This window comes from Aspergillus foveolatus (genome assembly GCF_047715535.1).
Source record: "Aspergillus foveolatus strain CBS 279.81 unplaced genomic scaffold BDW70scaffold_12, whole genome shotgun sequence".
Lineage (NCBI taxonomy): Eukaryota > Fungi > Ascomycota > Eurotiomycetes > Eurotiales > Aspergillaceae > Aspergillus > Aspergillus foveolatus.
In genome coordinates, this window is record NW_027396076.1 from 528,104 (window position 1) to 551,311 (window position 23,208).

Consider the following 23,208-nt stretch of genomic DNA (forward strand, 5'->3'; position numbering starts at 1 on the left):
AAAAAAAAAAAAAAAAAAAAAAAAAAAAAAAAAAAAACCCGGAAGAGGAATATCAGGCAAGATTGAAAAATGCGTGAAGTAGCAAATAACACCGCAAATTGCTCAAGGGGGATCAACGAGAAAAAAAAGAAATTCTAAATGAGTCGTCGCAGTCATGACAAAGCCGGTCCCGAGATGCACTAATGGAGTAGCAACCCACGGACTTGTTCTGATCGTATCCCGTAACCATCAGGGAGGTAAGAGACAAAAAGAAAAAAAGGAGCCAATCAGACCCAGCGGCCGCGTCAAAACCACAACCTATCGTTTACCACCAGGAAGAAGGTCCGGTAGGGCCAGACGGGTTGCCATAGCCACCACCGCCGTAGCCACCTCCATAGCCGGCACCGCCGTAAGAAGGAGCACCACCGTAACCACCGCCGTAGCCGTTCGCTGGAGCGCCGAAACCACCACCGCCGCTATACGAAGGAGGGCCGCCCATGCCACCGCCCATGCGACGCATGTCCCGAGTGGCGTTAGCGCCGCGGCCACGACCTCCACGGCCTCCACGACCGCCATATCCACTGCCTTCACGCGCAATACTTTCCAGGAAGGAAGGAACTTCCTGGTGAGCCTCCTTGAGCAGATCAATCAAATCACGGACGACACCACGGTTGCCACGGTTGAAGAAAGCAGTGGCGATACCGGTGTTACCAGCACGACCGGTACGACCAATGCGGTGGACGTAGTCGTCAATATCGGTAGGAAGATCATAGTTGATAACATGGGTGACATTAGGAATATCAAGACCACGAGCAGCAACAGCAGTGGCAACAAGAATCGGGTAACGACCGGAGCGGAACATTTCAAGGGCACGCTCACGCTCACGCTGAGTGCGGTCACCGTGAATGGCAGTGGCGGGGAAACGTTGGTTGATGAGGAATTCGGAAAGGGCATCAGCCATACGCTTAGTCTCAACGAAGATAAGGGTGAGGCCAGTGGTGCCGTGGGTGTGGAGAATATCCAAAAGAACAGAGCGTTTGTCGTGGTCCTCAACGTATTCCACCTTCTGGGTAATGTTCTCCGAAGTAGATCCAACACGACCGACGGAGAGGAAGACGTAGTCCTTCAGGAAGTCACGGGCCAGCATCTGGATATCCCGAGGGAAGGTGGCCGAAAACATGAGAGTCTGGCGGTCGTTAACGCTAGGCATATCTTCTCCTTCCACAATACGACGAATCTGGGGCTCGAAACCCATGTCCAACATGCGGTCAGCTTCGTCAAGGATGAGGTACTTGATGTTGACGAGAGAGATGCGGCCTCGCTCGATGAGGTCGACAAGACGACCGGGGGTAGCAACGAGGAGATCGCAACCACGCTCAATCTGGCGCAGTTGAGAGCCAATATCAGCACCACCATAGACTACGCAAGGGCGCACCCATGAGCGGTAAGCGAACTTGCGGGCCTCGTCAAAAATTTGGGAAACGAGCTCGCGAGTGGGAGCCAGAATGAGCGAAGTTGGGTATGCCTTACGCTGGCGACCAAATTGACCAGCTGCCGAAGGAGGGGGGGCGGCAGGACCGTTTTGGTAAGCCTGAGACAAGATGGGGAAGAGGAAACCACCTGTCTTTCCGGAACCAGTCTGAGCGCAAGCCATCAGATCACGGCCGTTCATGACAATAGGGATCGAGTACTTCTGGACAGGGGTGGGAGTCTGGTAGCGGGCGAGGGCGATATTAGAGATGAGGTGGTCGTCCAAAGGAGGATTGGTGAATGTGTTCACGGGCTCGGGGACATCGTGACCGGAGGCCTCGACGGGGATATCATCATAGTTGGCGAAATTGATACCAGTGTTCTGCTTGGTTGGGTCGTTGGGAACACCGAAGAGTTCGCGCTCCAGACGGGGATTTGGCGGACCAGGGATATGCTTGCCGTCGCGCCACTGGCCATCTCCGGATCCTCGGGCTGAGGCACCAGCATAGCCGCCTCCATGACCTGGGTTTCCGTAAGCATTTGGGTTGAATAATGGACGACCGGCTTCAGTGGCAGTCCAGCCGGGGTTGGTGTTGGTATTACCATTGGGACCACGGGGGTTGAAGTCAGGAGCATTGGCGTTAGCCCAGTTGCCGCCACGAGGGCCTCTGTATAGGTGAGACAGTTAGTGAGCTGACCTGGGAGCTGATAAAAAAAAAGGGCGTAAACCGACTGTCGCACACATACCTAGGACCGCCCCACGAGCCACCTGTAGGACCAGGGGGGGGAGCAGAAGCGCCATCTCCATTGGCGTTAACCTGGCGCTGGCGGAGGTGTGGAGGAATGTAGGCAGCGCGGCCTCCTCCAGAGGGGGGACCTCCAGGCGCAGGCGCATGCTGAGAGTCATTGAGGGTAAGGCTTCCCATATTCAAGCCGTCGGCCATTTCTGCGGTATTTCACGAACTGATTAAATCCACCACGAGTAAGCTAGAAGAAGCGCGAAAGACGGAAGACCAGACAAGAAGACGTACGACGTAAAAAGTTGGAAAGTGAGCTTCTCAAAAGATGCGTATGTGCTCTCGCTTCCGCGGACCGAAAACAGTCGATATTTCCTCGGGGTTTCGGGTAAAAGAGAGCTGTAGAATACCAGAGCAAGGATTCCCGTAAGGCTCTATCAAGCAATAGAACACAAGAATCGGATGGCAAGTGAAAGTGTTTGAATGACAGAAAAAAGGTGATCTCCTAGATCTAACCCTCTATGAAGTACAAAAGGGGCGAAAAAAAGGAAATCGGTAAAAGAAAGGGATGATATGTAGGTCGGATGATGAAACGAAAAACACTTCAGTGGTTATTGAGTTGGAGGGAAGAGGGTTTTAAGGAGGATGAAGAGTGGGAGAAGAAAAGAGAGCAAGAAGGTTTGTGGGAGAGGGAGAGGAGGCAAGAAAGGCTTAGTCCGCAAGACTTGCAGTGTTGCTTCACCAGCGTATTAAATTACTGTCAGTGGAACTACGCAAAAAAAAAAAAAGAGTAATACGGTGTCACTGTTTGGCTCTTACTTTTCTCTGCTAGAAAGTTGCCTTCGTCTTAGTCAAGTAGTTACAGCCAGTGGCTCCGATTGGGTTTTTTCTCTTTTCACAACGAAGGCGAAAAAGACCCCAAAAATTCTTTACTCCTCTAAGTCCATTGCCAAAAGTTGGACTCCACAATTACAGCGCCCTCGCACAGCAACGGGCTGGCCACAGCGGCTGGTCCATGGACTCTGTCTATTAGTTCTATAACATGCTGAGAGGTAGTTTAACTACCCTGATGTTTTACGAAGTACAGACAGAGGACTAATCCGTGAAAATCTCCATATGCATCTTGGTCAGTGGCCACTTAATACTACGGAGTAGAGCATGTTACTCCATTATAGTTGTACTGCCTCTCTGGCCCATCCCAGCCTATGATGCAAGGCCATGTCTGTAACAGGGTTAGCCAAGCGATAATTTGCCCGGCAGGAATAATTCTCAACATATCTACATCGAGTTTAGATCAAACCCGCCCCCGGCCTTGCCACTGATATGCAAGCCGGCGTCATGTGACCAACTTTGCCACTGCTCCGCGCTGGTGGTATATGCGGGCGGGAGTATGGGGAAATACTACGGAGGATGATCGACTTGACGAATGTTAAGGGGTAACAGCGTACGATTTTGAATTCAATGATGTTATTTAGACAATGTTAACTTCCTGTTTTTTCCCGGTGAAGTCCTTGACCTTCCTCTTCTTCAACAGGAGCAAAACCACACCTACAACCACGACGAACATTGCGACTCTGGGAAACATGGAAGAAGAGTGGTCAATAGTAGCTGGCGAATCTGCTACTTGAGTCGTATCGTACGGTGAAGATGAAGGGCTGCTCGGCAAGGCTTTCCATAACAAAACCCATCAGCATCGGGCATTCTATGACGGAGATAGAGCCAGGCACGGCTTTAAAGCTCGTTGTGGCTACCTTTCTTGTCACCTTCGTTCACGACGTCGGCCTCCATCTCCAATTCGCCGCTCTTGACGATCTTGACGTCCTTGAGGGGTCTGTCGTTGCGGCCCTTCGGAACATTCTGGATCTTGTCGACAATGTCGTAGCCCTCGAGAACCTCACCAAAAACGACGTGCTTGCCATCGAGCCAACTAGGCAGTGTCAATCAATAACTGTCTATAGTAAGGCGACAGTGCAACTTACGGGGTGACAGCAGTGGTGATGAAGAACTGGGAACCGTTGGTGTCTTTCCCAGCATTGGCCATGCTCAGGAGACCGGTCTTAGTATGCCTCAGCTTGAAATTCTCATCTTTAAACTTCGCACCGTAAATCGACTTTCCTCCGGTACCTTGTTGGAAATTGGTTAATGTCACACGCTAATACCTCCGCAATTCTGTGACCATAACTTACCATCGCCCTTGGTGAAGTCACCACCCTGAATCATGAAATCCTTGATCACACGGTGGAAGTTGGACCCTTCATATCCAAAGCCCTTTTCGCCGGTAGCGAGAGCACTTGAATAAAATACTGTCAGTATTGCTAAAGCCACTGAAGTTCAAGTAACTCAAAAGGCCATACCGGAAGTTCTCAGCAGTCTGTAGTTTCTCAACTCAGCACATGTAACACGCGGAGGAGAGAGGGATGCCTACCTCGGGCACGGTCTTCCCATAGAGTCCCAACACAATTCGTCCTAGACTCTCATCTCCATGCTGAATATCGAAATACACCTACCAGATCCGTTGCGTTAGTAATTATGAGAAGCGCACAGTCAACACAAGCGTTATGCCGAGCGTCAGGGCAATCCTCACTTTGTTGGTGATTTTCGGTCCACGGGGCTCAGAGGCATTAACAAGAGCCAGGCCAACAGCCACGACTAGGAAGAAAGATAAGAAAAGGTTTTTAAAGCTCGTCATTGTCCACAGGTTTCCAATCGCTCCGATTATGGTAGGTGAGGGCTGGTTAAAGATCAGGAGGAGTCCCAGAGCTCAAATCGCGGAGGACAGCTTGCCTTATCAGTGGACAGCGGACTAATTAGCGGTAATTCACATCTCGATAACACTCTAATTTAGCTGCAGAGTTGCAGCCTAAGGCCATAAATGGCCCGTGCTCAAGGCTCCAGATTGCGAATTAGGCTTAAAGATATCGGAAGAACGCTGTTGCGGGACTCAATTTCTCGCGCTATCATCCAGGGCAAAGAAGCCGCTTGACAAAGAGCTGTATCATCGAGACGACACGAAAACAATCGCCAAAATGGTATGCCGGATATTCTCATTTCATTTCAATTCATTTCAAGAAACTAACCGCAAGGCAGGTCTTCATCTTAGGCGTGAACTTCCCCGAGGGCCAGCTCGTCCAGGCAAGAACCCCCGTTAATGAAGCCTCGATATGCGGCGCTTTGGTCGACTGGCCTCAGATTTAACCAAGTTCGTTTATATAGAAGTCTCTCCAAAGGTTTTTCGGTGTCGGCCCGCAAGTCTCATCGCGCATCATGTCCCGTTTCCACATCCACCAAACATGCAAAGTCGGCGAGCTGGCCAACAAACAGGTCCTCGACCTGACGGCTGTGCTCTCAGAAATGAAGATTGAGAACGATCTCCGACGACAAGTTCTTGATGACATCAAGCGGTTAAAGGAGACTGGAACTTACCGTGGCCGGCGCCATGCGCTTGGACTCCCGGTTCGAGGACAGAGGACAAGAAACAATGTAAGTCTAATGCGACCTTGGGAAGTGGTATACTAATTGAGTTGCTATAGAACAAAATAGCCATCAGGCTTAACCGTATTGACAGACGACTTTGAATATAATCTTCAGGGTGTGGCTCGGACCGCTTTGGTCGCTCTGGCGGCTGGTTTAGGTTATTGTGCAAAGGCATGGCAAGGCGTTGTATGTTAGTATTATGTATTTTAAAGGATTGATACTTTTATTCCCCTAGAGATCGACGGAATGTAACGGAAAGGTATATATCGGTTTGTAGCATGGTGCCAGAGATTAAACTTTTGTTTATATGTAGGACTTCAAATCTGTCTGTATATGTTAAACTTAACTAGAAGACAATACGCCCTCGCCGCGGTTGATTTGAATTCGCTTGTCTTCACCAGCGCTCACAATGCCCACCTCACGATCCCAGCACACGCTGAAAACTTTGACACCCTCACCTCCCACGCGCTTGCTGTTCGCCTTGCCCTCTTCCTCTAAGCTCTTCCGTGAGATAGAATATACGCTTTCACCCACGGCACCACCTTTATCTGTTTTCGTAGCACGCAAATCCCAGATTCGACATGTACCATCGTGACTACCACTAATAAGGCCATATATGCTGTGCGGGTCCCGAGCTAACGAAACGACGGCATTTGTATGACCCCGGAGAGTCATGGCCGAAATAGTTGTTGCTGACGCACGGGGATCTATGAGAGTAATGTGACGGGCAGATGTTCCAGTGGCGAGGAGGTTGTGATCGGGCAGGTGCTGGAGCGAAAGAAGCGAGTGGGACGTTGTGCGCGTATCTACTAAAGCGGCGGTAACAAGATCCCAAGTACGTAGCGAGTGATCCCAAGACACTGAATACCCGACTGTCGAGTCTCTGGCGTCGAATATTGCATCGGACACAGGTGCAGTATGGCCAGATAGGAGGGCCAGGGGCCCGCGTTGTGAGACGCTCACGGAAGCATTCAACTTCCTCCTTTTTGAGGTTCTCGAGGCAGCTGATGGAAGCAGACTTTCAGGAGCGGCCGGGGCGTCTGATTTCTTGGTCGACCAGAAACCAACGTTGTGGTCCGCCGAAGCCGATAGTATGCGATTTGAGGACGCATGTACGGCTAACGAGTTGATTCCTGACTTATGTCCATAAAGCTCGACTTGCGGGACAATCTTCCCGGAGAAGTCGTCTTCGGCCTCAGTGTACTTCCATAAGCGCACTGTCCGGTCGAGACCTGCCGACGCAATTGAGCTCGGAGAGATGAATTTGGCGGATTTGATAGAGGAAATATGCCCACCCTCGGTCGGTGACGGCGAAGTTGCGATCACTTGGGAAGACATGTTCCAAACTCGAAGAAGCCCGTCATAACTACCAGAGAGAATCCGCTCCTGGCCACGGGCTACAGCATCTGAACCTGCCGAAGCGGGCGAAGATGGGGAGAGCACATCTATAGAGCTTACCCAGTCGTCATGCTCAAAGGAAGCGATATGCAAAGGTGGTATTAATGCGCGAACGTACTCAATCTCCAATGTAGTTTCCGCTGATATCCCGTTCGCAGTAAGGTATTCATCTATCGACGTCCGGAGAAAAGATCCGTTGATAAGGAATTCGAATGGGATCGGCTTGTCATTGCCCAGAAGGTTGTTTACCAGTGTCGAAAGTGCATATCGCTTCAAACCTGTATAATGGAGAGGTTCAGTATACTGGTTGATTAGGCAAGCTGCGAACAGATGACTGACCGGTAGGAACTAAGATTGGGCCTGTGTTGTCAGGCAAGGCAATATCCTCTTGTTTACTGGTGAGCTGCACGCGCACTTGCCGCTGAGCGGCCTGCGATGAGACAGAAACCTGGCTGGTGTTCATATTCCAACCGTGAGTTCAGGGAAGATTATCTCAATGGCGACGAAGAGTTCTGCGCACCTACGTCGGACAGAAAATCTCCGCTTTGGCGAGGAAAAAAATTACGGCGGGCGACACGGCCAATTTTGCAAAACGCGGAAGTTCCCCGCATACTGATTTAGACCAGCAAGACTCTGAGCATTAGAATTGACTCAACTGAGGCGCAGTGGCTAGAAAACGACAATCTATGTATATTACTATCAGCCCCTAGACACTCTCTTAATTTCAGCAATGGCCCTCCTTCGATGGTCAGATTCTGCAAAAAGGGCCTCGATCAAATCCACAACCTCATCCGCTGAGAATTCGAGGGACAGCTCTCCCTCCAGCCACAAGAATTTGATATCGGCCAGAGAACTCTCGAGTATGTTAATCAAGTACTGAAATTTGAGCCAGTTTCGCACATAGACAGCGGTAATGGGTACCGGTTTAGCGTCATCCGAATGCTCAGGCAGAAACAAATCCTCTAGATTCGATAACTGATTGCAGAAGGAAACCAGTTTCTGGGACTGCGACTCCGATATATCGCCTAGGTCCTCAATGTCGACAATGATCTTCTCAGCTACTGTCGATACGAGAGACCCGATTGCCTGAAGTAAGGCTGAATGGGAGAGGATCGGCTGCCACTCCTTGTAAACAGTCCGTAGTCTATCGACGGTTGCGCGCACGGCGTTCTCGCAGTCCCCAAGAAAAGGTTGCTCCGAGCATTGACTGAAGCCCTGGGCACCATCCAATAAGTCAGTGACGATGGTTCGCTGTGTCTGCATCTCTTTACTATAGGCTAGTTTGCCGAACTTCTCAAGTGCTTCGATGTCGCCATCAAGTCTTGAGAGTTGATGGTTGTTGGCAACTTGACGGACTTGGTCTGCAAGATATAAGCTGTCATTGTAAAGGTACATCTGGCCAGCGTTGAGTTTGAGACCGTAAAAAGACGGCGCCACTGCCTTGAACATGGCAAGGATAAGGGTTGGAATAGCAAGGAGGCCGGCTCCGGAGGAGGATACGAGTGTGCTGGAGTGCCTACCAATGTTGTTAGTTGAGACTAGCCTGTTGGAGTCGGTTAAAACATACGAAGGTTTAGATATGATCTCATAATCTGAGATCTGTTGGCGGATAATCTGAAGTATAGAGTCGGGCACATCGGTAACTGTGTAATACTCCCTCAATGTTATCTCCTTCGAAGTTGCGTTACCCCTATCTTCATTGGCCTTGACAGGTTCTGCTGTAGTGTTCCCCGTCTGAGGATTCTCTGCCGCGGGCTGATCTTCGTCTTCGTCGTCCTCTCCCCAACCCCAAGCATCCCCGGTTTCATCGTCGTCAACGCCTGATGCATCATTACGTTTAGTGACCTTCGGGTCATCCGTATTATCGTCCAAGCCCCAGGCGCTAACGTCTTCTTCATCGTCATTGTTTTGAGCATTTCCTTTCTCGTCATCCCAGCCGGCGTCCCAGTCGTCCGAAGTTGAGTTGTCTAATAATACCTCGTCTGTCTCAGAGACTTGCCTCCTTTCGATTCTCTCTACCTGCCTCGAGTCCCCTTTACTGGCAGCAAGCACCTTACGGACCTGATCCAACGAGTCAACTCTTCGCCTAGTCAGCCATAAACGAGGGGCTTGAGTGGTCCAGGAAACCAGTTCCTCTTGACCGTGCATATCGAGTGACTCTAGCGTCTTGGTAAATTGAAGGACGTGGTCCAAGGTGGCCTCAAACTCGCCCAAGTCAGCCAGCTTTGTCGGTATGGCAGTTGACAGCCAGTGAGATATTATCTTGGACGAAATAGCAGGAATGAATGAGTCGGAGAGGGGTGTTATGATAGACGCAGGCAGAGACCGGCGGAGAAACTCGAGAACTTTGACAACATAGTTCAGCACATCTGAAACTGAAGCTCGAGACGGTTCAGGATCGACGGATATCGTCGACTCTTCAATCTGAATTCCGTGGCTATACCCGTCGCTATTGGGAAGCAATATTGGGTCCAGAAGTGCAAAAAACAAGTCCTTCTGGAATTGGTTATTCGCCGGGGTAAGTTGATCCAAGCGCTCTAGAGCAGAGATAGTCTCTTCCAGTGCACCACCTGCTCATCGCTTAGTGCTCCGCTGCGCTAAACATGGGAGAGTGTATAACTCACGGGAGATAACCAGCTTCCCTTTTTTGCTGTCAAGTTCCAAGTGGCGCTGCCAGCGGCCGCGGACGGACTCCACGATTTCCCGTCGCATCGTGGCGACATTTTCAGTTAGTAATACCATCACATTAGTCTTCTTGAAACAGCTGTCTAAGTTTATGGCATGCTCAATTTCCTCCAGCTTGTCAATTGCGGCCGTAATTTTACCATGCTGATCAAGAGGCCGTATGGCGTCTAGTTGTTGACAGAGGCCCTGGACCTGCTCTAGTGTGTCCGTCACAGCCTGGTTGAACACAATTTCTCTCTCAACTAGTTCAACTTTCGCAGCTGCATCCTCAACCCTCAGCTGCAACGGCTTTGTTTTCTCGTGCTGCTTAACAATTTCCCGCGCTGTTAATCGCGATTGTTCGAGATCTGAGTGCAGCTGTTTTGCTTGTAATATCCATGCATCAATGTCGAAATCATTGTCCTGACTTAGCGAGCTTATCTCCGCCTAATTGCCGAGGGTTAGAATTCCGTTGACGCAGGCGTTGGACCTGGGATCTCAGGTATGGATTCGCTGCAATGCTTACCTCTACCTCGTCTCTGACCTGCGTAATGAGCTCCAATTCCTTTGCAAGAGCTGAAAGCGGGAATTCAGCCGCTACTACCTGCTCCGAATCTGGATATGTGCCCTCAGATACAAAGTCTAGGACTGCGTCACATATCTCCTCCTCCGTTGGCTGCGACATAGTGAATCGTGTCCTTCACGTTCAATCTAAACCTTCCTGGGCAGGGCAACCACAACCTGCTGAGGACAAATAAAACGCTCCGTAGCTTTATGGTAGCATCCCTCGCGGCTATCTCACCGAATCAGCAAGCAACTGAATATGCTTCGTTAAAAAGCAGCAAGTACGAGAGTGAAGGGAGACGTGGAATAGCTCGAGCCATGTGACTGCGGAGCTGCCTGACCGCCTTCGGTGAAGCAAGAGGATTTTGTGCCTCATGGAGGGGTTCGCGACGCCCCGTACATATTCATTCTCGGCGTCTCGGAATACTGGTCCTTGAAAAGTTCATTCAGAAGTGTTCCGAAGTGACCGTATTTGAGTGTGTGGAAGTTTATCTGGGAAAGGAACGGCGTCATAGCTTCTCACCTCTTCCCAATTGGACTGTTCCCCTACACACAAGCAACCGTCCGAGACAGCAAGTAAATTGCCAGTCTCTACCAAGGCCATCCTGTTGGCTCGTTTCCCCTCACGAAGCCTGATTTCGACGTTGCTTGCTCAATTCATGTGAGTGTGTGGTCTGGCAAGTACCCCGTCATCTGTCGTTTGTGTACGCCTCTGTGGAGCTTATATTGAGGTTGGATGTATCATCCGAATATTCACTGTTGGCTCTCTTCATTGCACCTACCCTTCAGCACTTCGAGTGTTTGCTAGAATAGTTCGAATTCCACTGCGGCGTATAGCCTTAAGGCCAAACCCTAAATTCAACTAGCTAATCATCTTCTCATCCAGATTCCCATACAAACCGTCTACGGCACCTAAAATTGCCGCTAATATTCAAGGGCCCTTCGTATCACTCACCAAGATGCCTGCGACTCGGGCGAGCCACTTCAAACTACTCCAGAAATTCAAACCAGACTATTCGCCAAGCGAGTTCGCTCAGTATGAATCACAGAGGACGGGAATGACGGTGGTCGTCATAGATCAGAAAGGTCCCAAGGTGAACGGATATTTCGTCCTAGCAACAGAGATCCATGACGACTCCGGGGCTCCTCACACATTGGAACACCTGATCTTCATGGGATCGCGAAACTATAGGTATAAAGGTTTCCTTGACAAGCTTGCGACGCGGTTTTACTCAAACACCAATGCCTGGACGGCCACGGACCATACAGCGTATACATTGGACACGGCTGGCTGGGAGGCCTTCTCGCGCATGCTGCCTGTCTATTTGGAGCATGTAATTGCTCCGACTCTGACGGATGAAGGTTGCTACACGGAGGTTCACCATATAGACGGTACCGGTAATGATGCCGGTGTCGTGTACTCGGAAATGCAGGGGGTGCAGAATAATGCCGCGGAGCTCATTGACCTGGAGGCACGCCGCTTGACCTACCCTGAAGGCGTAGGATTTCGCTACGAGACAGGTGGCATGATGGAGCAGCTGCGTGTTCTCACGGCCGACAGAATCAGGGCATTTCATCGTGAAATGTATCAGCCTAAGAATTTGTGTCTAATTATCACTGGTGAAGCCGACCATGATGACTTGCTGGAAACGCTGGATCGATTCGAAGACACCATTCTTGATGTCATTCCCAGTCCGGATTCGCCCTTCAAGCGACCTTGGATCGATTCAAAGCAAGCCCCTCCTTTATCACAGTCAGTGGTCAAAACGGTAGAGTTTCCAGAGGAGGACGAGTCTTATGGTGAACTAGAGATTCGGTTTCTGGGTCCAGATTGCACCGACCCTGTACAAAGTAAGTCCTCCAAAGTTTCGCAATGCTCCAAGCAAGTTATCTGACAGCTCCATAGCCGGTGCGGTTAATGTCACCCTACTTTACCTGGCAGGTTCGTCTGCGTCGCTTTTGGATAATATTCTTGTCGAGAAGGAGCAGCTTGCAAGCGCTGTTTATTACGCTACAGAAGACCGCCCTAGTCTCGAGATTCGCTTCACTTTGACCAGTGTGGAGACGAAGAAGCTGGCTCAAGTTGAGAAGCGGTTCTTCGAAGTCCTAAAGGATGCTATGAATAAGGACTTGGACATGAAGTACTTGCGCGAATGCATTGATCGTCAAAGACGAACATGGAAGTTTTCCACGGAAAGTTCCGCATCATCATTTGCAGAGTATGTCATTTCGGATTTCCTCTTCGGAAAGAAAGATGGCTCGACTTTGCTAGATGTCACTTCTCTCAAGGAGTATGAGATCCTAGAAAAGTGGACGCAAGATGACTGGCGTGCGTTCATCAAAAAGTGGATTTCGGATGCACCTCACGTTACCATTCTGGGCACTCCATCCTCTAAGATGTCCGAAACGCTAAAGAAATCTGAAGAAGCTCGAGTTGCGGCGCAGAAAGAACAACTGGGTGAGGATGGCTTGAAAAAGCTTGCCGAGAAGCTTGAGAGGGCCAAAGCTGAGAACGACAAAGAAATCCCGCGGGAGATGTTGGAGCAGTTTAAGATACCCGGAATCGAGTCCATCCATTTTGTGGAGACAATGACTGCAAGGTCTGGAGCTGCTCTACAACTCGGGCACCAAAACAACAAAGCTCAACGAATTGTGGATGCTGATGGATCAGATCTTCCTGTATTCATCCATTTCGAACACATTCCCAGCAGCTTTGTTCAGCTGTCGGTCCTCATCTCAGCAGAGTCTGTCCCGGTGCAGCTGCGTCCACTCTTGTCTGTGTACACAGAAGCCTTCTTTAACCTCCCAGTTGAGCGCGATGGCAAGATCATAAACTTTGAGCAGGTTGTTGTCGAGTTGGAACGAGACACTGTTGGGTATAGCATCGAGGGTGCCAGAGGTCTCGGTAACTCAGAAATGCTGCGCATCTCGTTCCAAGTTGAACTTGAGCAGTACAGCACAGCGGTTGTTTGGCTGCGGGAAATCTCATGGCACACGATCTTCGATGTTAAACGGCTCCGAACAATCACAAGCAGACTCCTTTCCGACGTCCCTGATTCTAAGCGAAGTGGCGATGACATGCTTGCGGCCGTCCATGTCATGGTTCACTATGCGGCCGAGTCTATTGTCCGCGCGCGCAGCACTCTGGTGAAAGCACGGTACCTCAAGAAGATCAAACGGCAGTTGGTAAAGGATCCTGCCGTGGTTGTTGCACGGATGGAAGAGATCAGAAACGCTCTTTTCCAATTCGAAAACATCCGGATCCTGGTCATCGCCGATCTTGAGAAACTGCCTAACCCAGTTTCAACGTGGAAGCCGTTTGCTGAGCGGCTAGGCATCAGTAAACCTCTCAAACCTATCACATCCAGGAGGTCCCTGCTCAGCCCTGCAGGCAAGAAGCTAGGCGGAGAAGCGTACGTTGTCCCCATGCCGACTATTGATTCTTCATTTGCCTACGCCACAGCACGGGGCCTTGACACTTATGATGACCCAAAGCTTCCTGCGCTCCTGGTGGCAATTGCGTATATGAATGCCGTTGAAGGACCTCTTTGGGTTGCCGTTCGCGGCAAGGGACTGGCGTATGGTACAACTTTCGCCTACAACATAGACACAGGCTTCGTCAACTTTGACGTTTACCGGTCACCCAATGCCCACAAGGCGTTCGAGTCAAGCAAGGAGATTGTACAAGCTCATCTCTCTGGGGAGGCCCCCTTTGACCCCTTGATGTTTGAGGGCGCAATCAGCAGTATTGTGGTCACTTTCGCAAATGAACAAGTAACCACTGCCAATGCAGCTCAGGGAAGCTTCATTCGTCAAGTTGTGCGCTCTTTGCCAAGTGATTACAAGGAGAGAATCCTCCGGGAGGTCCGAGATACCAGCGTTGAGGATGTCAAGAGAGCACTGCGCGAGATAATCCTTCCTCTTTTCTCATCTGACACGGCGAACATTGTGATTACCTGCACAACTGTTCTTCGAGAGGTATATTTGTTTTCCTTATGGGATTTGAAAATCAGATTACTGATCTTTACAATAGACGATAGAGAAAGGTCTCAAGGAATCCGGTTTCTCTCCAAAAGTCCAGCCGCTCAAGGAATTCGAGGACGACTATGGACTCAAAGTCGGAGACGGCAGCGATGCAGAAGACGACGACGATGATGACGACGATGATGTGGAAGATGAGGAAGATGAGTCTGAATCGGAGGAGGAATCTGACAATGACGATGACGATGATGAGTGATACTTTTATGACACGGAGTGAGGTCGGATTGGTACGGTCTAAGACTAAGGACGGTCGTCTGTATAGAGCAAGTCAGTCTATCTTTAGTAGAGGTGCACGTCTAGACGAGTTCATCTGCACTGACTGTGGTTTCCGCCTGTTTGTCAGATATAGTCGTTGTCGTTTATAACCCCACGTCGCCGGCCAATCGGTTCTTATGGCATACACATTGCTGACACGAAACATAAAACTGGTATAAGTAGAAATCTTCATCGTGTGGTTTCTATATCGACATATGTTACAAAAAGCTCAAAATGAGAAGCCTTCGTCTCCTCTAGGATTACAAAGGACTTGCCCTATCACTGAACACGAAAGACGCGTAGTCTGTCGGTGACCATGACCGCCTCACCCATAAATATACAAATCGACAATCCTATAGTCTAAGGCACAAGGCCCAATAGAAAAACGAATGAAGAGAAGAGAAAAATCACCAGCTCAAGCTCTTCCTGCCTTTAGCCCTCCGCCGAGCAAGAATCTTCTGCCCAGACTTTGACCGCAGCCTAGCCAGGAACCCATGGCGACGCTTCTGTACCCGCCGCGAGGGGTTATACGTGGCGCGTTTTCCGCCGAGTGATGCACTGGCGGAGAAAGAACGGATTTGCTGTGAGTTCGCAGACGTAGTCGGCAGAAGCGATAGAGTCTGTGTCGGCGCCTGGGGTTGTTGTGAAAGGGGGAGGGAGAGGGTTGGTCGTGTGGTTGCGGTAGTTGCGAAGGAGAAGGGTCGGAGATGGTATTGCAGCTTTGGTTGCGAGGTGAGGCGGAAAGTGGGTGTTATCTGTCTGAATGCAATCTTGTGAGTGTCATCATTCTCCTACTGGGTATATGGGAAGGTTGAGGCTGTTGAGGCAGAACGTACTTGGTTATTGAGGACGTAGCTGCCCTGATGGCTGAGGGGACGGCCCTGCAGTGAAGGCAGAGCATTGTTGGCTGGTGGATTGTTTAACCAGCAAAATAGTCAAATTTTCGATGCCAGACCGAGATGGTAAGCGTGAGTCTTTGTTTGCGTGAAAGCGAAATGTGTAGAGACTACTCCGGAGTAGGTGCTGTACGGTTGAAGTGTCAAAATTCGGTGATCAACTCCAGCGCCGGCGTGCACGTGCCACTTCCAACATCGAAACTTTTTTTTTTGGAAGTCTGAGACCAACTGTACAGCATCACTAGCCACTACAACTCATACTATACATATGCTGGACTAGTTGATCGGGATAATCTGTTGACCTGTATTTGGTTTCAGCTTTCAGCATCGGACTCACGCCAGTTCTTTTCATTCGCAAAGGCCCGCTCAGTACAACCGCCGCATGTACAAACCCAAGCCTCAACCCACCGAACGCCGCACAACTCGCGGTTAAACAGTCTACGAAACAGCAGAAAAAATGGCCACGCAAGACCCAACCCCGCTTCCTCCCACAACAATTCTCTCTTCAAAACCCATCACTCAAGCAGTCGCCCACGACTTCCTAGCCGCCTACTTAGACCGCGCAACCACTGACCCAGCGCTTCAACCAAACGCCGGGATAAGCGAGCACGGTCCCGTATCACGCACAACTGCCGCCGCGCCCAATATTATACTTCATAATCTGAAGCGTGTGCAGGCGGGGCTAGCCGGGGAAGTCCTGGGGAGAGATTTGGCGATTGCAGAGATGAAGGAGGGTGCGCAGCTCGCGCAGGCACAGAGTGGGAACGATAATGCGGACGGAACGTGGGAAGATAAGGCGCAGTTTGAGCAGGAGCAGGATGGAAATCAGGTATATGATGCCAAAGTTCGAGATGAGCCTGAGGGGATGGATGTGGATAACGTTGACCACACTGAGGGGAAGGTGGCTGCAACGACGGGGACACTAGATAAGGAGGAGCGCAAGCGCCTGAAGAAGGAAAGGAGAAAAGCCGAAAAGAAGGCGAAACTGAAGGATGCTGATGAATAGACCTGGTTATTTGTGATTTTGTTTGTCTTGCCTTAGGGTTTAAAAAGCACACGGCGCATTATGGTACTAGACTTAGGGTTTCAATAATTTATATTCTTCCTGAGAATCTAACAATGTTGCTTAACTCTTGATTCGTTTGGGCGAACCAAGACATTGGGTATGAAAATCGGCTTTCTCTATACAGTCGTCGAAGCATAGATGAAATAAGCTATGGCAAAATCGTCGATTCAGAAGAATACTGTTTAGAGTTCACGGTCGGCAGCTTTGACAGGCTTTTCACTGTCTTCCTCCTTGTGGTCTGTAACTTTTCTGCCCTTCCAGCCTAGAGCCTTGAGTCTCTCAGGTAGGATGGGATGAGAGTAGTGGTAGCTGGCGTACATCCAGTCCGCATCCATAGTGCTCAAATTCTGGATCTGGAGCTTGAGGAGGGACTGGGAGAGCTCCTCCGAGTATCCGAGGTTGACTGCAAATGCATCTTTGAATCCGTTAGTTGAGATTGCAATGCTTCTGAGACCTAGCACATACCCGCTTCAAATTCAAATTTGCGACTAAGGATATTCATCAGAAGCTTGACGACAGCATCCATAGGCGCGAGGGCATCAGAAAAGAGGAGGAATCCAATCATAATGGGCTGTTCGGTGTGGAAGCCGAACGACTGGTAGAGTGATCTGTTATTCACGAACGCCGAGAAGAGAGCAAAGATATAGAACATGTGGAACTGTGAAAGTCAGTAACAGATCCTCCAAGTTTTTTCACTGGTAGCGGTAGCAAAACATACTTGAGCGATGCCGAACAGCTTCGTAGTGTGGCTGAGGCTCCAGTGGCCCAACTCGTGGCTCAGCACAGCGACAACCTCCTCAGGCTCGCTCTTCTCAATCAAGGTATCATAAATGACAATGTGCTTCTTCCAAGGGAGACCGTAAAAGTAAGCATTGCTGTGTGCGCTGCGCTTGCTACCATCGATCACATGCAGTTCCTGAAGCGGGAAGTTGAGCTTCTTGGCAAGATTCTCAACGCCAGTCTTGATCGCACCAGGTTCAAGGGGGGAAAGCTTGTTAAACAAAGGCAAAATGGCGATAGGGTAGATGGTGATGGCGAAAACCTGAACAAAGACACCAAAGAGCCAAAGGTAGTAAAAGCATGAAGTCCCGGTCTCCTGGACGATCTTCAGAACTGCGCTAATGATGGGCGCGCCCAGAACAATACCCAACATCTGGCCCTTAAGCATGTCGGAGACCCAGAGCTTAACCGTCTGCTTGTTGAAGCCAAACTTCTCCTCAAGCACGAATGTGTTATAGTAGGAGATCGGGAGCGAGAGAACAGTACTTATTAGGTTAAATCCAAAAAGAAACAGGAGAGTCTGGGGGATTTCGCCCTGGAACCGAGCTGGGAGGTATTGCGCCAACAAGAAGCCGCTGAGCCCCCATAGCTTGGGGAGGACATCGCCGTAGATAAATGCGAGATTCTGAATTTGACCATATAACCCAGAGATAAAACCAAATTTTGCCTTTGCGCGACCGTACGCCTGAGAGTTGTGACAATGATAGTCAGCCGAGCCGTTGCTATTCGATGGGAGACCTGGTTAGGTGCTTACTTGGCTCTGATCATAAACTTTTTGAGACACTTCGCCTTCAAGCACCTTAGGGGCCTTGGTTCGCTGGAGAACCTTATACTGACGGAATGAGAGCATCCCTTCAAGAATGAACTGGCCTAAAGAAAAGCCGACGAGTACGTTCTTCCATGGGAAGAAGGGGCGGTCCAGTAGACGCGCCAGTTGCTAGAAGCAATGACCATCAGCTCCGGTTTCTGAAGAGATATGTTCAGGATGAAAAATTTCAGGATTCGAACACTTACATCGAGAATCCACATCGTAAATCGCCAGCACGGCAGCAGGGAAGTTGCAGGATGCTGGTAGGTGTAGGTCTGAAGGCGGACAAAGGACAGGTTGAATTACTTAGATGATGCAGCTTTACAGTATTAGTCACCCTCCGCTGCAGCCCTGAATCGCCCTGTCGTGTTTCATGCGCATGCCTCTAACGTATGTTTCCTAGTCATCGTCGTGAGACATGCAGCATTAGAGAGTCTTATTTAAGTTCGTTGCATTTCGTAATCCCCTTGAATAGCTCGTCTAATTGTCCATACAAGTCGAAATCAGAATGCGATAGGCACAATATAAACAGGTTTTTTCCCCACCCCTAAAACAAAAAGCCGTCGTAACTCTCATCAAAGATGGCCGTCTCTACTTTATCATTCTCCTCGTCCTCTGATCAGCCCAATCTGCCTGCCGGATAAACCTGCCCGTTTTGCGAACCTCCAACGGACTGACCTGCATGAGAGACCCCACGCGTTCTTGTCTTTGAGTTCCCGGCGGGCAGAAGAGGCGACTAGTGGACCTTCAAGCATACTCTATCATAACGACGTTTGGTATAATCACTTATCACCGCACGCCTCTCCCCTTTTCGCCAGATTTCCCCTGGGAAGGGCTGCTTCCCCCCTTGCAGCCAGTCTCGGAGGCCTGACCTGAGCTTGGCAACAAGTGTCTTCGAATTAGTTGACAATGGGCTCGAGGGTGTTACCACTGCTCACAGTTAGACAGATATACTCCGACTCGGTGGATCAAGCTTGTGAGCAAGGAAGAAAATGGTTTTGACTTACGCAACAATGTTGGCCCATCCAATCAGACGCCAGTGCTTCTCAATTCTTCGACTAATGGCAATCTTCTCGCCAACCTCAGTACAGGCTGGGCTAGTCAAGCTCAGCTTAGCGGCATCAGCCTTGACACCGACCACCTTCGCACCAGTAGCTGTAGAGCCGATGTTAACCATGAGAACCTCGTTCTTAGCCAACTTGGCGACCTTGGCCTGCTTGCCGTCGGCAGTCTTGACACCCAAAAGTCGGCGCAGCAAAAAGTAGTTGACCTCTAGCTCTGTGTAAATAGCGGGAAGGCGCCCACGGTGACCAAGAACGAAACCAACTAAACGATCGGCACGGCAAAGAGTAGGGTCAACACGAGTACCAACACCAATCAATCCACCAGGGACAGCGAATTTCAGGTCGTTGTGTTCGGCAAATAACGACACAACCCGCGAGAAGATAGGGCGACATTGAATCTTGCCGTTCTCGTCCTTGGTGACGAGACCTGGTCGAATTTCAATTTCATCGTTCAACTTGAGGACACCAGTTAAGATGGAACCACCAGCCACACCACCCTTTAGCTCATCAATCTCTGCACCAGGCTTGTTCACGTCGAAAGACCGGATAACAATCATGTGAGGAGATGCCGTGAAATCGCGGACTGGCACGGGGATGTGCGAAACCAGATACTCGTTGACGGCATCGATGTTGTACTTGAGCTGAGCGGAGATGGGAATGATGGGAGAGCCGTCGGCAACGGTACCACGGATGAATTTCAAGATCGACTGGTAATGCTGCAACGCTCCATCTTCCCTCATCAAATCAACCTTGTTTTGAAGGATAATGATGTGGCTAAGCTTCATGATTTCGATAGCAGCCAAGTGCTCCGAAGTCTGGGGCTGAGGACAGGTTTCGTTTCCAGCGATAAGCAAAAGAGCAGCATCCATGACAGCGGCACCTGACAACATGGTACTCATAAGAATGTCGTGACCAGGGCAGTCGACGAAGCTGCGTTGGACCTAAATTAGCAACCCCATGGCAACTACGTCAGATAGCTGGGCGCTACGTACGAAACGTGTCTTAAGAGACGGTAGCGGCCAGAGCATCCATCTCTCTCGCAGGGCGGATCAATTTCCTTCTCACTCTTATAGCTCTTGTAGCATGTCGGCCGAGGGCAAGCGGGGTTGTCGCACTTGTAGATTTTCGCGTTGGCATAACCCAGCTTGATGGTAATGTTTCGTTCCAACTCGTTCTTAAATCGGACAGTTTGAACCTCTGAAATAGCCTTCACCACCGTTGACTTACCGTGAGCGACGTGACCAATGGTACCGATGTTAATCGTAGCCTGGCGGGCGATAATCTCAGGTGACAAAGGAGTTAGTGTAGACAGGTCGAGCGTTTCTGGGTTAGGTTGCTCGGGTAGTTCCGGTCGTTTCGGCTGAGAAACAGGTATGAAGTCCTTCTTCATCGCTGACTTGACAGGTTTCTCCTCTTGCTCGAGGGGCTCTTGGTCTTGGATATCATCCTGGCCATTGGCGTTAAGGATGGGAGACCCGGGCTGGGACTCCTCGTCTGAAAAATCGCCGTTGGTAGCCATGATTGCGCTCGACAACGGGGTTCGCAAAATGAAACGGTGTGCAGGAGAGGGTTGGTGCGTGGACGTCGAGGAATTGTAGGATGAAATTTGTTGGTTTTGCAAATCGACGGAGGCGATACGATCTTTAGGCCTACGCTGGGTTTAGTGGGGTTGGTTGGTTTTGTGCAGTGGAGAGCGAGCAGGCGGTGGGTGACGGCAGTTGTTTCTACGACACTGTAAAAGTTCCAGCTTGACTTCTTTGTTTTCGTCTCGGAAATTTTATCTTATTAATATTGATAACGGTAACATATTCATAATAAAACATGTTGATGGCTGCAGCATCTCGGTTGACCAGGGCTCGCCTAAGAAATAATGCTGGTTGGGGACGGCCAGCGTATAGTTATCGGTTTAGATGTGACTCATCATATTCCGATGTATATTTTCACCCCTATAAAGGATCAGCTGGTATTACAGTAAAGTAGTCCTTATAGTTGCCTCATACTCAATCTATGATTTATGTCTTTCAATCGAAACAGGGTATATACAACGAACTCGTCAGTAGCATTCGGAATGCTGACCCTAATCAGCATCACTTTCCTCGCTGCTTGATACATCTTCACTTTCTCCATCGGACGACTCAAGATCCTCTGGGTTGGGCTCTTCAGTAGGCATCATGACGAATGCCTTCAGACAGGTAATTCGGTTTCCCGTTTCGTAAGAGCTCAAAAGCTTGCCCACTTGGATATCCTTTGTGTCGCTAGACTTCTTCGCAATAGCATTGCGCAACTGGGTGCCAAGCAACTGCCAAACACGCACCACACCCTCGCTATTTGCTGTAACTACAGCAAAGTCATCATCATTGATTCCCGACTGTCCCTTTAGACTTAGCATCTCAAAGCTCTTCACCCTCCCTGGGTATCCTTGAGATTTGCCTCCAAGCTGAGCAACTGGCTCGGCGTATGGAATCGACGAATCGTCACCTTCGTCTGCTTTCCGTACATTCCTAGCTGAGTAGAATATGACTCTGCCATCTTCCGTCGAGATTGCGAATAATTCGTTATCGCCCACTGATATGTACTGTATTTCATGCAACTTGCTTCGCGGTCCCGGGAATACCCTGCAGATCGGCGTCGAATCCTGTGACCGTGTTAGAAAGCTTGACCTAGAAGCCCCAGTGGTAGAGCGCTCACAATGCCAAAAAGTACTGCTCCCCATTCAAATGCCACAGCAAACTCTTCTCCGGCTGCATTCCAAACAATCTTTCTTCCTTCGCCAGTGCTCCACCGGCCCTCCTTCACACTTTGCAAGATCTCCCGGTCAAAATTCAGTACCCCAGCTTTCTTTCCCGTAACCAAGTTCCAGAGCCGCATGCACCTCTCTCCTTTTCCGACACTTAGCATCAGCTTCATACTCGGATGTACGGCAAAGCCATTGATGCCAGATGGAGAGCCTCCAGGAGGAGCGGTATCGCCACTAGGTCTGCCCTGGACCTTGGGATGAGGAGCTTTAATCGTAGAAACAACAGTCAAGTCACGAGTTCTACTAACAGAGACGGTGTTATCCTCTGCAGCTGCCAATAACTTTGACCGTGAAGGAAAGCTAAGAGCGGTGATAGGGGCAGAATGGTGTAGCAAAGCCCCGAGCTCTTTGTTTTTGGGATTCTCCAGAATTTTGTTGCCGGCGAGTGTAGGGACCGTGGGATAGTGCTCGCTCACTGTAGGAGGCGCCGCAGACAGCGAATAAAGGTTGATGCGCTCATCTGTACCGCCACTAGCCAATATGACTTTCGGAGGCTCTGTAGAATCTGCTTTGGGCAACGGGGACAGGGCTAAGCACTTGATCGCAGAGGCATGGGCCTCGAATAGAAACGTATCCACGAATTGAACGGGTGACACATCATCGGAAGACTTCTTGAGACCGTCCGAATAGCAGGTTGAGGGAACTGATGCCGTAAATCCATGTAAAATTCGCTCATATGAACCAGTAACTATCTGCAGCGTGATGGCGGCAATGTCGGTTTGTTCGGAGGACGAAGGTTCCTTTAATTTCGTTGATTTGGCGATCTTCGACGGTTGTGCCTGCTGGGGGGCTTTAGCCACCTCGTCCCTCTTGCGTTTGGCCATCTCTGAAGTCCTATTGAGCACAGAAAAATAAAAGACGAGCTCTTGCTGGTCAGCGGCTGAGCATCAGAAACGCGGGCAACTTTTTTTTCTGCCAGACATTCCTGCTCTTTCAAGGCGGTAGGAAAAGCTGGGGCGCCGGTCTTGGCGTTCATGCTCAAGCCTGTAGCTCAATCTCCGCCATCATGTTAACCACCTCAAAACCTGATTATTGCAAGGACAAAAGGCTGGATTGCTCGTTCGCATAGTATTTCGCAATGACCGGGGCATGGGCTATAATAGAATAAACGCATCTCCCCCTAAACTAGGAGATAACTAGCCGTAAGATCAATAATAGTCAAACATACCTCCAATTCCAAGCGTTCGCTCATACCTGCTTCGCTGCTCCGGGTAC

At 49.9% G+C, this 23,208-nt stretch overlaps 11 protein-coding genes across 11 annotated transcripts; 3 read left to right on the top strand and 8 right to left on the bottom strand.

Moving 5' to 3' along the window:
• Window positions 1-14: 14 nt before the first annotated feature.
• Window positions 15-2,615, bottom strand: BDW70DRAFT_17493 (DEAD/DEAH box helicase). The gene is made up of 3 exons (XM_073743449.1): window positions 2,481-2,615; window positions 2,197-2,412; window positions 15-2,117 (listed from the first exon to the last, which is right to left on the bottom strand). Exons 2-3 carry the CDS (start codon window positions 2,391-2,393, stop codon window positions 305-307), a joined length of 2,010 nt encoding a protein of 669 aa, XP_073598118.1. The 5' UTR covers window positions 2,394-2,412; window positions 2,481-2,615; the 3' UTR covers window positions 15-304.
• Window positions 2,616-3,615: 1,000 nt separating this feature from the next.
• On the bottom strand, window positions 3,616-4,977 carry BDW70DRAFT_132411 (peptidyl-prolyl cis-trans isomerase B). Its single transcript, XM_073736160.1, has 6 exons — window positions 4,771-4,977; window positions 4,612-4,689; window positions 4,541-4,557; window positions 4,373-4,476; window positions 4,166-4,310; window positions 3,616-4,113 (listed from the first exon to the last, which is right to left on the bottom strand). The coding sequence occupies exons 1-6, from the start codon at window positions 4,873-4,875 to the stop codon at window positions 3,918-3,920; spliced, it is 645 nt and encodes a 214-aa protein (XP_073598119.1). The 5' UTR covers window positions 4,876-4,977; the 3' UTR covers window positions 3,616-3,917.
• Window positions 4,978-5,153: 176 nt separating this feature from the next.
• On the top strand, window positions 5,154-5,902 carry BDW70DRAFT_132413 (mitochondrial 37S ribosomal protein uS13m). The gene is made up of 4 exons (XM_073736161.1): window positions 5,154-5,215; window positions 5,274-5,318; window positions 5,400-5,666; window positions 5,717-5,902. Exons 1-4 carry the CDS (start codon window positions 5,213-5,215, stop codon window positions 5,759-5,761), a joined length of 360 nt encoding a protein of 119 aa, XP_073598120.1. The 5' UTR covers window positions 5,154-5,212; the 3' UTR covers window positions 5,762-5,902.
• A 100-nt stretch (window positions 5,903-6,002) lies between these two features.
• BDW70DRAFT_166281 (WD repeat WDR12/YTM1 family ribosome biogenesis protein) lies at window positions 6,003-7,529 on the bottom strand (the record flags this gene model as incomplete). The annotated part of the gene is made up of 2 exons (XM_073741946.1): window positions 7,398-7,529; window positions 6,003-7,336 (listed from the first exon to the last, which is right to left on the bottom strand). Exons 1-2 carry the CDS (start codon window positions 7,519-7,521, stop codon window positions 6,003-6,005), a joined length of 1,458 nt encoding a protein of 485 aa, XP_073598121.1. The 5' UTR covers window positions 7,522-7,529.
• A 316-nt stretch (window positions 7,530-7,845) lies between these two features.
• Window positions 7,846-10,407, bottom strand: BDW70DRAFT_148771 (uncharacterized protein; the record flags this gene model as incomplete). The annotated part of the gene is made up of 5 exons (XM_073738913.1): window positions 7,846-7,911; window positions 7,959-8,574; window positions 8,626-9,628; window positions 9,683-10,169; window positions 10,249-10,407. 5 exons carry the CDS (start codon window positions 10,405-10,407, stop codon window positions 7,846-7,848), a joined length of 2,331 nt encoding a protein of 776 aa, XP_073598122.1.
• Window positions 10,408-11,245: 838 nt separating this feature from the next.
• Window positions 11,246-14,523, top strand: BDW70DRAFT_148772 (putative zinc metalloprotease; the record flags this gene model as incomplete). Its single annotated transcript, XM_073738914.1, has 3 exons — window positions 11,246-12,137; window positions 12,193-14,264; window positions 14,320-14,523. The coding sequence occupies 3 exons, from the start codon at window positions 11,246-11,248 to the stop codon at window positions 14,521-14,523; spliced, it is 3,168 nt and encodes a 1,055-aa protein (XP_073598123.1).
• Window positions 14,524-14,763: 240 nt separating this feature from the next.
• On the bottom strand, window positions 14,764-15,663 carry BDW70DRAFT_17519 (mitochondrial 54S ribosomal protein bL34m). The gene is made up of 2 exons (XM_073743450.1): window positions 15,419-15,663; window positions 14,764-15,341 (listed from the first exon to the last, which is right to left on the bottom strand). Exons 1-2 carry the CDS (start codon window positions 15,481-15,483, stop codon window positions 14,990-14,992), a joined length of 417 nt encoding a protein of 138 aa, XP_073598124.1. The 5' UTR covers window positions 15,484-15,663; the 3' UTR covers window positions 14,764-14,989.
• Window positions 15,664-15,712: 49 nt separating this feature from the next.
• BDW70DRAFT_132419 (uncharacterized protein) lies at window positions 15,713-16,595 on the top strand. The gene has a single exon (XM_073736162.1). The coding sequence runs from the start codon at window positions 15,936-15,938 to the stop codon at window positions 16,482-16,484; it is 549 nt and encodes a 182-aa protein (XP_073598125.1). The 5' UTR covers window positions 15,713-15,935; the 3' UTR covers window positions 16,485-16,595.
• On the bottom strand, window positions 16,550-18,396 carry BDW70DRAFT_17524 (zinc metalloprotease). The gene is made up of 5 exons (XM_073743451.1): window positions 18,339-18,396; window positions 18,079-18,261; window positions 17,263-18,009; window positions 17,010-17,202; window positions 16,550-16,959 (listed from the first exon to the last, which is right to left on the bottom strand). Exons 1-5 carry the CDS (start codon window positions 18,351-18,353, stop codon window positions 16,727-16,729), a joined length of 1,371 nt encoding a protein of 456 aa, XP_073598126.1. The 5' UTR covers window positions 18,354-18,396; the 3' UTR covers window positions 16,550-16,726.
• A 180-nt stretch (window positions 18,397-18,576) lies between these two features.
• On the bottom strand, window positions 18,577-20,802 carry BDW70DRAFT_132421 (translation initiation factor eIF2 subunit gamma). Its single transcript, XM_073736163.1, has 3 exons — window positions 20,189-20,802; window positions 19,140-20,126; window positions 18,577-19,062 (listed from the first exon to the last, which is right to left on the bottom strand). Exons 1-3 carry the CDS (start codon window positions 20,713-20,715, stop codon window positions 19,032-19,034), a joined length of 1,545 nt encoding a protein of 514 aa, XP_073598127.1. The 5' UTR covers window positions 20,716-20,802; the 3' UTR covers window positions 18,577-19,031.
• Window positions 20,803-21,212: 410 nt separating this feature from the next.
• BDW70DRAFT_132422 (putative 60S ribosome biogenesis protein Mak11) lies at window positions 21,213-22,929 on the bottom strand (the record flags this gene model as incomplete). Its single annotated transcript, XM_073736164.1, has 2 exons — window positions 21,885-22,929; window positions 21,213-21,831 (listed from the first exon to the last, which is right to left on the bottom strand). Coding segments are annotated over exons 1-2 (1,487 nt in total), but the record flags the coding sequence as incomplete, so codon positions are not given.
• Between the last annotated feature and the right edge of the window lie 279 nt (window positions 22,930-23,208).